Source organism: Rana temporaria, chromosome 6, assembly GCF_905171775.1.
Source record: "Rana temporaria chromosome 6, aRanTem1.1, whole genome shotgun sequence".
Classification (NCBI taxonomy): domain Eukaryota; kingdom Metazoa; phylum Chordata; class Amphibia; order Anura; family Ranidae; genus Rana; species Rana temporaria.
The window spans coordinates 169,849,061-169,861,631 of record NC_053494.1 but is presented as its reverse complement, the minus strand read 5'-3'; the positions used below and the strand labels follow the sequence as shown (position 1 = coordinate 169,861,631).

Below are 12,571 nucleotides of genomic sequence, written 5' to 3'. Positions count from 1 at the left end.
GTGCCACCCCTCAGTGTTCATCATTGTCCATCAGTGCCACCTCTCAGTGCCCATTCATAAGTACCCATCAGTGCCATCAATAAGTACCCATCAGTGCCGCCTATGAGTGCCCATCAGTGCCGCCTTTGAGTTCCCATCAGTGCCGCATACCAGTGCCACCTATCAGTGACCATCATCAGTACCCATCAGTGCCACCTCATCGGTGACACCTCATTGGTAACACCTCACCAGTGCCCATCGGTGCCGCATTATCAGTGCCCATCAGTGCCACCATATCAGTGCCCGTCATTGAAGAAGAAAACGTACTTATTTACAAAAAAAAATACAGAAACAAAGAAAACTTATTTTTTTTTATTTGTTGCGGAAAAAATAAAAATCGCAGAGGTGATCAAATACCACCAAAAAACCTCTATTTGTGGGAACAAAATGATAAAAAAAAAAATTGGTACAGTGTCGCATGACCGCGCAATTGTCATTCAAATTGCGACAGCGCTGAAAGCTGAAAATTGGCCTGGGCAGGAAGGTGCGTAAGTACCTGGTATTGAAGTGGTTAAGAACCTTACAATCTCACATGCATGCATACATGTAATAGCATCATGTCTTTGGAGCACAAGGAGAACATGCAAACTCTATGCAGATAGTGTCCTGGGTGGGATTCAAACTGAGGGCGCCAGTGCTGCAGGTCCCGACCGTTAAAATTTGAGGAGGTAAAGTAGGGACACCGGCGACTCACCAATGTACTCACTGGACAGCAGAAAACTATAATAAACTTTGTGTACAAACACAAACTGCAGTCGTCAGTGGCTGGAGTAGCGTGCAACAATGGAATTTCACAAGCCTTTGTGTACATTACAAAGGAACGTTCAAAACTAATCTTAGAAAGTAATATTTTACTGAAAAAAATAATTGATGCTTGGAATAGACTTGCAGCAGAGGTAGCGAGTCAGTCATCAGTAAGTGGATTCATACATGCTTGGGACAAACATAGATCCATACTCAGGCAAAAAAAAAACATGTATAAATATAAAAAATACGTAAATGGGGCAGACTGGATGGACTACTTGGTCTTTTTATCTGCCGTTACTCTTCTATGTTTCCTCTAAAGGCACCCTCTTTAAGTAATTGGGGCCTACGTGGTTTCATCCAAAGGTCAAAACTATGATGCATGGTGATCAGATCTTTTGCCGCGTACAGATGGTCGTTTTTTGTGATAAAAAAAAACGTCGTTTTTTAGCATAAAAAAAAACTAAGTTTTTCAAACTTCATTTTCAAAAACGACGGAGCATATACACCATCGTTTTTTCCAAAAGCTCTAGCAAAGCGCGGTTACGTTCAGCACGTACGACGGCACTCTGTTCCATTCAAACTTGTGTCCTAACTTGCTTCTGAGCATGTGCAGGTTTTAAAAACGTTGTTTTAAAAAACGAAATAAAAAATTCAAGCATGTTCGAATTTTTTTTTGTCGTTTTTTTGAAGACATAAAACAACGTTTTGCCCACACACTATCATTTTAAATGACGTTTTTTAAAACGTCGTTTTTTTTTCATCACAAAAAACGACCGTGTGTACGCGGCATTTTTCTTTATTGCAGGCAGCACCAGATTGGAAGTGGAGTTTTTTGTTGTTGTTTTTTTTTTTTTGCCTTGCATGTTGAAGTTAAAAGGCAATTTTCATTACATTTTGGCAAATGCAAAATGGACTGGTTTTCCTTAAAAGCAAATATTGATTCATTGACACATGTCTTAGTTTACAAAGAAACTCTTCCAGTATTGGTGTCTGTTTCTGACAAATTCTAGGTTTATATTTAATTACCAGTATATAGAACTTCAATTTAGCTAGTAAAGAAAAGAGAAACCGATATTGTGAAATGTTCCAAAACAACTTATGTTAGTTCTATTTTTATTTTTACATTAAAGGGTTACTAAAGGAAAAAAAAAATTTCTTTAAAATAACAAACATGTGGCCCCGATTCACGTCTTCTGGGGTCCCTCGGCGGCTGTCTCTAGTCCTCCCCGCAAGAACTCACCACATTCATACGAGAGCTCACATGGTGATGAGTCTTTGCGGGCGCGCTCCCGTGATACAGCGAGCGGCCATAGCCACTCACTGTATCACTCGGCCCCACCCCTCGGCGCGCCACGTCACTGGATGTGATTGACAGCGCTGCTCTCAATCCATCCGCTCTAGCCAATCAGCGGGCAGGCTGAGCGGCGAAAAGGATCTCGGGACCGAGCGCGGGACTTTCAACGGGTCAGGTAAGTAAAACGAGGGGGGGGGGGGGCGGCATCGTCAGATGTTTTTTCACCTTAATGCATAGATTGCATTAAGGTGAAAAAAAAAATTCCTTTACAACTCCTTTAAGTGTTCATTATTTTTTTTTATTTATTTTTTTACAGAACAGATACCAAGGTTTTGTGTTCGATATTGTAACAAGGCAAGCTTTTGACATCACCATCATGATACTTATTTGCCTTAACATGGTAACAATGATGATTGAAACAGATGAACAAAGCGACGATATGGAAAACAACTTGTACTGGATCAACTTGGTCTTCATTGTCCTGTTCACTGGTGAATTTATTATGAAACTGGTCTCACTGCGGTATTATTACTTCACAATTGGCTGGAACATATTTGATTTTGTTGTTGTCATTCTCTCTATTGTTGGTAAGTATTGTTGGTGCTGAACAGGTGTAGAATTATTGTATTTTTTTTTTGTTTTTAAATTTTCTTTATTCATCTTTTTCGACATTACATTACATGCATTTCAAATACAAAAATACTTAATACACATTTACATAAAACACATATACCTTATAGCCCCCTTATTCCATGCTTACTAGCTAGGGAGATCTACGGTATGAGGAGGAGGGAGAAGAGACAGACAAATCCAGAGATAGAGGAGAGAGATATAGAGAAAAAAGAAAAAAAAAAAAAGGGGGGGGGGGTGATTGGAAAGAACAACTATAAGATATATGGCCCAGATTCTCAAAGGGCTTACGACGGCGCAACGCCATGTACGCCGTCGTAAGTCCTAATCTGGGCCGTCGTATCTATGCGACTGATTCTTAGAATCAGTTACGCATAGATATCCATTAGATCCGACAGGCGTAAGGCTAGGTGGCGCTTCCGTCGTTTTCCCCGTCGAGTATGCAAATTAGCTAGATACGCGAATTCCCGAACGTACGCGCGGCCGATGCAGTAAAGTTACGACGTTTACGTTAGGTTTTCCCGGCGTAAAGTTGCCCCTGCTATATGAGGGGCAACCAATGTTAAGTATGGCCGTCGTTCCCGCTTCGAAATTTATAAATTCATGTCGTTTGCGTAAGTCGTCCGTGAATGCGTCGAAACCAATGACGTCCTTGCGACGTCATTTGGAGCAATGCACCCTGGGATATTTTACGGACGGCGCATGCGCGGTACGTTCGGTGTGGGAACGCGCTAAATTTAAATGCTACATTCCCCCTGATTTACGCCGGGTGATTTACGCTACGCCGCCGCAACTTTACAGGCAAGTTCTTTGTGAATAGAGCACTTGCCTGAAAAACTTGCGGCGGCGTAACGTAAATGAGATACATTACGCCCACCCTAAGTTATGCCATTCTACGAGAATCTGGGCCTATGTGTTTAAGATCTAGAAACTAGAATCAACACCTCTAATGTATAAGTTCATAGTGACCCATATATGTTATATAGCAATATAAAAATAGTGTAATAATAGGGAAGATAAAAAAAGGGGGGGAGGGAGTACAGAGATTTTCCCTCCTCTTCCCTTCCCTCCCAGCTCCCCCCTGTGATCATGTTTGCAAAAACAACTAATATCTAGTGCAAGTGCCTAGTGACCTAAATCTATATTATACCTGTGTGAGGGGAAAAAAGAATGGAAAAAAAAGGGGGGGGGAGTGAGAGGTGATAAGAAAAAACAACTATAAGACATATGGGTTTAAGATATAGAAAACTAGAATCAGTACCTCTAATATATAAGTTCATAGTGACCCATATCTACTATGTAACAATATTAATAGTACAATAATAAAAGGGGAAAAAAAGGGGGGAGGGGGCAAGAAGAGTTTCCCTCCTCACCCCCCCCCCCTCCTAGTGATCATGTTTACAAAAACAACTAATATTTAGTGCAAGTGCCTAGTGACCTAATTCTATAATATACCTGTGTGAGGGGAAAGGAGAACAAAACAAACTACAAAAAAAAAATAAACATAATCCAACTATAAGATATATGTATTTAAGATCTAGAAAACTAGAATCAGTTCCCACTAATATATAGGTCCAAGTGAACTATTGTATAACAATGTTAATATAGATAATATAAATAGGGGGAGAGGGAATGGGGAAATGAGAAAGAAAAAAAAGGAGGGCAAACAACAAAATAACAATAAATAAATAATTAGATAACAGGGAATCTGAAAAAGGTAGTCCCTCTATGCCTCCCATCCTCCATCCCCCAACACGATCATATATGCCCCCGATTCCTTTAACTCACTCCATTCTCTCCAAATCTTATTAAATTTTTGCCTACATTCATCATTGTGAATTGACAGCAGCTCCTCCATCAGTGTAATTCGGTCTATCTCTCTAAGCCATTCACCCATTGATGGAGCTTTATGTGTACATTTCACCTGGAGGGATTCATGGAGCATAGAGCAGCTACCTGATCCCTGCGCTACGGCGCCATGTTGTTGCTCCTCCCCTCTACAGCAGCGTCAGCCTGTAGAATTATTGTAAATCACGTCAAAGCAAAGTAAAAATAGTGGTGTTGCTCAAAGAACACAGAGACAACTGGATGTGAACTTATTCACATTATTTAACCAACAAATGTATTTGTTTGCTATAAGAACAGAATAGAACAGAACAGAACAGTTGCAATATTGCAAACAAAAGGCCATTTTTTCAAAAGTTTTTTTTATACAGAAATGGTACATTTTGATTCCTTTCTCCTTTTTCAAAAAGTAAGCCAAACATTTGTACTGTGAAGTTTGAAGTGCTGGATAGGTGTGAAGCCTCGTACAAACGCTCGGCAAGAAAACTGCTGGCAGAGCTTTCTTGCCGAGTATACTGAGCGTGTGTACGAGGCTTTCAGGTTTCTCGTCAAGAAAACTGCCTAAAATCTCGACGAGAAAAATAGAGAACCTGCTCTCTATTTTCTCCTTGTGATTCTCGGCAGTGTTTTCCTGCCGAGAAACCCGAGAGTGTGTATACTTACCTGTCACCGTGGAAACCCGCGCATGCTCGAAATGACTTTGACGCATGCGCGGTAGCTTTCTAGGTATAGGTGGGGTGCAGCAAGATGGCGGCACTGGCATCGAATGTGACGAGCGCGGTTCTTTTGAAAGGAGTCGGAGCCGTCAGAAGATCTCTAGTTGGGATCTTTTCCTCTGGTAAGGAGCAGTGTGTTTGAAAGGTGGAGGTGTTCTATCCATCCGTGCACTATTCTGAGGTCTTACTACATTGATGTCGCTATCCACTCGGAAGAATATGATAATTGACTGTCAATAATCGTCAGCAGATGCACGTTTTCATGTGTTTCAATGATAGACTCAATTTATTATTATTATTTTTAGTATTATGTTTTCTATTTTGATCAACACTTAACCATTGGGACTGTCTCATCTCACTATTTGGGACCACCCAATTTGGTCCATGCGAATTTAATTATCTTTAATTACCTGTATTATATCACCAAGTATCACTGAGTTTTGTATGTTCATATTAGTTGCGCAGCTTGTTTTCCATTGCTTTTGAAAGGAGTGTCTGTACACTCGGGTGGCAAGAGATTCTTGCCATAAATCTCGTCAGGAAAAACAATGTTTTTTTCCTGACAAGATTCTGGCCCGTGTGTACAGGGTACTTAAGAAGGACTTTTTTTCATGAGCTTTTCATCTTTAGGTAAACTAATATATGCAATTCAAAATGACCTCTTTTTTTTTTTAAATAACAATAACAAACATGCCTATACTTACCTGCTTGTTTTGCAAAGAGCAGCCCTGATCCTCTTCTTCTGTGGCGCCCCGCCGATGCTCCAGGCCCCTCCTCTTCATCGGGTGCCCCCACAGAAAGCCACTTTCCCTAGGAGCACCTGTGCAGGCTGTCTCCTGAGTCCCACTGCTGTGTCCATTGACACAGACAGTGGAACTTGGCCCTGTCCTCCGCTCCCGTATCACTGGATTTGATTGACAGCAGCCGGAGCCAATGGGTCTTGCTGCTATCAATCTGTCCAATTAGGAGGGAGACAAAGACTGGAGCCACTGCGTTTCTGCACATCGCTAGATCGAATTGGGCTTAGGTTAAGTAAAAAGGGGGGCCTGCAGCACAGAAGGTGAACCTTTAGGCTTTACAACCACTTTAACACAGCTTTAAGCTTAATGTCCGTTTTGCATTTACGCTGAAAGATACCTGCTGCTGTTATTTGATTGCCTCATATCGATCCCTGCTGGAAACCCTTTCTGGGGCAATTTTAGATATGTCCAATCAGAGCAGAACCCAGGCAGGATTTAAAACAAGTAAGCAGATGAAACCTGTTAAACATCTTAGGATCACTTTGCAAACAGAATATACAGTATCTCACAAAAGTGAGTACACCCCTCACATTTTTGTAAATATTTTAATATATCTTTTCATGTGACAACACTGAAGAAATTACACTTTACTACAATGTAAAATAGTGAGTGTACAGCTTGTAAAACAGTGTAAATTTGCTGTCCCCTCAAAATCTCAACACACCATTAATGTCTAAACCACTGGCAACAAAAGTGAGTATACCCCTAAGTGAAAATGTCCAAATGTGTACCCAATTAGCCATTTTCCCTCCCAGGTGTCATGTGACTCGTTAGTGTTACAAGGTCTCAGGTGTGAAAGGGGAGCAGGTGTATTAAATTTGGTGTTATCGCTCTCACTCTTTCATACTGGTCACTAGAAGTTCAACATGGCACCTCATGACAATGAACTATCTAAGGATATGAAAAAAAGAATTGTTGCTCTACATAAAGATGGCCTGGTCTATAAGAAGATTGCCAAGACCCTGAAACTGAGCTGCAGCACAGTGACCAAGACCATACATCGGTTTAACAGGACAGGCCTCGCCATGGTCGACCAAAGAAGTTGAGTGCACATGCTCAGTGTCATATCCAGAGGTTGTCTTTGGGAAATAGACTAATGAGTGCTGCCAGTATCGCTGCAGAGGTTGAAGGGGTGGGGGTTCAGCCTGTCAGTGCTCAGACCATACGCCGCACACTGCATCAAATTGGTTTGCATGGCTGTTGTCCCAGAAGGAAGCCTCTTCTAAAGATGATGCACAAGAAAGCCTGCAAACATTTTGCTGAAGACAAGCAGACTAAAGACATGGATTACTGGAACCATGTCCTGTGGTCTGCTGAGACCAAGAAAAACGTATTTGGTTCAGATGGTCTCAAGCGTGTGTGGTGGCAACCAGTTGAGGAGTACAAAGACCGTGCCTACATTCAAACATGGTGGTGGGAGTGTCATGGTCTGGTGCTGCCGGCACTGGGGAGCTACAGTTCATTGAGGGAACCATGAATGCCAACATGTACTGTGACATACTGAAGCAGAGCATGATACCTTCCCTTCGGAGACTGGGCCACAGGGGAGTATTCCAACATGATAACAACCCCAAACACACCTCCAAGATGACCAGTGCATTGCTAAAGAAGCTGAGGGAAAAGGCGATGGACTGGCCAAGCATGTCTCCAGACCTAAACCCTATTGAGCATCTGTGGGGCATCCTCAAACGGAAGGTGGAGGAGTGCAAGGTCTTCAACATCCACCAGCTCCGTGATGTCATCATGGAGGAGTGGAAGAGGACTTCAGTGGCAACCTGTGAAGCTCTGGTGAACTCCATGCCCAAGGCAGTGCTGGAAAAAAATGGTGACCACACAAAATATTGACACTTTGGGCCCAATTTGGACATTTTCACTTAGGGGTGTACTCACTTTTGTTGCCAGCGGTTTAGACATTAATGGCTGTGTGTTGAGTTATTTTGAGAGGACAGAAAATTTACACTGTTATACAAGTTGTACACTCACTACTTTACATTGTAGCAAAGTGTCATTTTTTCAGTGTTGTCACATGAAAAGATATAATAAAAGTGTACTCACTTTTGTGAGATACTGTATGTAAAATTGGGTATACACATGCAGTTTTTTTTTCTTCGTTCAAAACTGACAGATTCCAGCATCAATACAAACGATTCATGATGCAGGGATCTCCCCTGCCACACTATTATACTCTTACAGGGGAGACTCCCCATCCACCTCAGAATACACATATCAGTGCTTCCAGCCATTGGCTTCAAGTGCCGATTGAATGCTGGTTTTCCAGCAGGACCGTTTGAAAGAAGCCGGTCGTTAAGACTGTCTTCTGTTGAACAGATAGCGGTACACATGTACCAAAAGTCAACAGGAACCAGACGATTTTCAGTCCATGTATATCCTGCTTAGATCTGATGCAAGGCCAAGGGGCATGCTACGGGCTTGTCTGGTGTTTTCATGATCCCCTTCTTCTTTCCTACCAGTAAAGCAGAATAAAAATTTCATCTATGTACTTATTCATTGTACAAGATTAGTTTATATTTTTTTAAATGTTAATTTCAAAGTACAAAAATGTATGTTATTTTATTTTTTAAATGTTGTCAGTCCTCTTGAATATCTTTTTCTGTTTCTCTTTCTAGGCATGTTTCTGGCTGACATGATAGAAAACTATTTTGTTTCTCCAACATTATTCAGAGTTATAAGACTTGCCAGGATTGGGAGAATCTTGCGTCTCATTAAAGGAGCGAAGGGAATTCGTACTCTGCTTTTTGCTTTGATGATGTCACTTCCTGCCCTGTTCAATATTGGTCTTCTGTTGTTTTTAGTGATGTTCATTTACGCTATCTTTGGAATGTCCAACTTTGCCTATGTCAAGAAAGAAGCAGGAATTGATGACATGTTTAATTTTGAAACATTTGGCAACAGTATGATTTGCTTATTCCAAATCACTACATCAGCTGGATGGGATGGCTTATTAGCACCTATTCTGAACAGTGGAGCACCAGACTGCGACCCACATGCAGAACACCCTGGGAGTTCAGTCAGAGGGGATTGTGGAAACCCCTCTGTTGGGATTTTCTTCTTTGTGAGTTATATCATCATATCATTTTTAGTGGTGGTAAACATGTATATTGCTGTAATTTTGGAAAACTTTAGTGTTGCTACGGAGGAAAGTGCAGAACCCCTTGGAGAGGATGACTTTGAGATGTTTTATGAAGTTTGGGAAAAGTTTGATCCAGATGCAACACAATTTATTCAGTACAGTAAATTGCCTGATTTTGCTGACGCTCTGGATCCACCTCTTCGTATACAAAAACCAAACAGAGTTCCGCTTATTGCAATGGATCTTCCCATGGTAAGTGGTGACCGAATTCATTGCCTTGACATCTTGTTTGCCTTTACGAAGCGAGTGTTGGGTGAAGGAGACGAAATGGATAATCTTCGCCAACCAATGGAAGAACGGTTCATGGCATCCAACCCTTCAAAGGTCTCCTATGAACCAATTACATCTACCTTAAGGAGAAAACAAGAGGAATTGTCAGTGGTCATCATTCAGCGTTGTTTCCGGCGCTATATTTTACGGAAAACTATTAAACAAGCTTCATTAATGTATAGAAAAGATAAAATGAAAGAAGTTAATTGCTTGCCAATTAAAGAAGACATGGGTATTGATAAGCTTAATGGGAACTCAACTTCAGATAAGACTGATATAACACCCTCTACAACATCACCTCCATCATACGATAGTGTAACAAAACCAGAAAAGGAAAAACATGAAAAAGACAAAGCAGAAAAAGAGGACAAAAGCAAAGATGCCAGGGAGAATAAAAAATAAAACTGCACATTTTTTCATTTGTGTGATAAATTGTTTACAACCTGTGAAGATGACCCATCTGTGTCAACAGGACTCCTCTGGGAGATCTATGCCAAACTGACAGTTCTTGCATACATGTACTCAAGGTCAGTGCCTATAATAAGACAGTGACCTCTTGTCAAGAGATGGTGTATCAGCCTTGACTGGTGGTTACTGTTTAAATAACCAGTTGACACTTCTTACGCAGAGGGCCAAAAACGGCTTCTCAGTCTGTTGGGACCAGTCATGGGAATGCAAACTCTTATTGTTTGTGTGTTTCACATAAAACACTGTAGTACAATAATTGTGTCCACTGTTTGCATTTTCAATTAACATACTGCCATATGTTTACAGACTTGTGTTAGTGGATCAACTGTTTTTTTTTATAATTTGTAGGTCATTTATTTATATATGTGACTATTTTTGTATATGGGTTTTACAGTACATTGGGGATATAATACAACCTTTAAAAAAATATTATAAGTCTAAGAAAAAAAAAAAAAAGACGACCACACACTGTACATGTGAGGAGGTTATTCACATTAACTCGAGCAGGTCAGTGAGCACTCGCAGAAAATAAGAAGGCACACCTAAGCTTTTTCAAAAATTGACATCTATGTGTGGGCTAGGATAGAAAAGTGGTTGCACCTACAATATCATCCCAGAAGTGTCTGTGAAATAAAGTCACTGTAACGCATATGGCAAATCTACTTCTTAAGGTCGTCTTGCTGCTCAAAAAGAAATGAATCATAAAGAGCACTCTCCTCTTTGTCCAGATCTCTAGGTAACATCTCACATTTCCCAGGTAAATTAAAAAGTGATTTTTAATAGCGGTGAGTTACAGATTTATGTTTGGATCAAAAGAGTAGAAAATATATCAATGGAGTGCATATATTAAAACCAAACAAAATGGAAGATTCTTTGGATTGTGAGTGATATTTAGTGAACAAGATTATTTAATAAAACAAAAATTCCTATAAATATAGAGTAATGTCACTTATTTGTATATTTATTTTATCGAAACAGTTATATTTAATAATTATGCACTGTTAAGTTATATAACAAAATAGGGATTGTGATGATTTTTGGGGGAAAGCATATATTTAAGAAAATATATATATCATTGTTTATTAAGAAGGTTTAGAATGGATAGATGGATAGTCACTTGCAGAGAGTTAGCCATTGCACGTGAATAAAATTGTGCAAGCTGAGGTCAACAACTCAAGATCATTTCTCTGACCCATTATGTGCCTGTGAACTACTGAGTCTTTGTACTATGGAATTATAATAGGTGTGTTTTGCAAAAGGACAACAACTCCTATTGTGCTTGCCTAAATGGTCTGTCTACAAAAGAACAGACCAGATGACAGCGCAACATCAGTCATTTTGAAAGTGTTCCATAGTGGAATGTACAACAGAAATTATTAAGGCAAAACACACCTCCCCGTAAGAAGCACGTCTATACATGCTTAACTATATAAAAGTAGGTTGTGGCTGTACTATGTATAGGGCCCATGCCGTTTAACGGTTTAGAAAGCAGCGATTGACAAGACTCCATTTGAAATTTTCGCTAGACCTCTGTATGAAATGCATTTCTTGTTCCGCAATCAATAGTGGGAGAATGGCCAATATGTACTTCATTGATGTTGAATATCAAGTTTGTTGATGATGTTGGAATTTTATGTCTACAACAACAGACTGATGTGATCACATGATGACATATTCCACAAAATGCAAATCATGACACTTAAAGAGGTGTATCATTTTATTGATTTCACTGGTGAAAACAAATTAATCAATAAATGGGCGTCTTCCCTGAATGATTGTAATTCTTTTTTGACACAAACTCATGCAAAAGAAACTGTTGCTTCATAAATGAAGAAATAGCTGTTACACTGTTGCCAAAACCAGTTGTGTACCGTCTTAACAATTCTGTGTTACAAAAAAAAAAGTGATAGTACCTTACAAATGTCAATGTAGACTCGGTCTTTTGAAAAAAAATGCAAGTGTTTTGATAATATATTATACAAACTGTCTTGAATGTACATTGTAGATAAAACAGCAATTGTATTCCACTTAGCATGTCACTGTATGGACTCCTTCAACATATATTCCATACAAAGTGTCTTAATTATATTTTTGTCTTATACAGTGTGCAGGATACCGTATGGACACAAAACATTAACATAAATGCAGGGCCCCCATTCATCACATTTTTTTTTTTTTTACGTCTGAAAAAAAAAAAACTTTACCTGGATCTTTATGTGACATTTTCTAAGACTCTTTATTTCAGCTGATAGTTGAAAATTAATAAAAATAAGTATTGGCTACTTAAAATGATGTTTGGGTATGTGGTATAATTAATGGATTGAGTTGTATTGCTGGTTGCTTATTTTTATATAAGTGTCTGTCGGGTCTAGTAGCAATTCTTGGCTTTTTTTTTTTTTCAATAACTTGCCATTTCTGTATAATGAATTTTTAAGGGATTTATTAAATACAAAGAATGATTATTTAGACTAGTGCAGCTATGTTCACTTAAAGTGTTACTAAACCAAGGACCCTGCATTTACTATAGCTGGTCTCCCACAGTACACATAGCATGGAAATGCAATTATTTTAGTAAATATAAACTGCTAAATACCGTTTCTCATCAGCAGAA

At 39.6% G+C, this 12,571-nt stretch overlaps 1 protein-coding gene across 3 annotated transcripts in view; it reads left to right on the top strand.

The window, feature by feature from the left end:
• Window positions 1-12,252, top strand: part of LOC120944042 (sodium channel protein type 2 subunit alpha-like) — a 317,686-nt gene extending 305,434 nt beyond the window's left edge. For all 3 annotated transcript variants that reach the window (XM_040357809.1, XM_040357807.1, XM_040357808.1), the window contains exons 26-27: window positions 2,397-2,667; window positions 8,699-12,252. In XM_040357809.1, coding sequence (XP_040213743.1) covers window positions 2,397-2,667; window positions 8,699-9,894 — 1,467 coding nt within the window. In that variant the 3' untranslated portion in view covers window positions 9,895-12,252. The remainder of the gene's footprint in view (window positions 1-2,396; window positions 2,668-8,698) is intronic.
• Window positions 12,253-12,571: the final 319 nt, after the last annotated feature.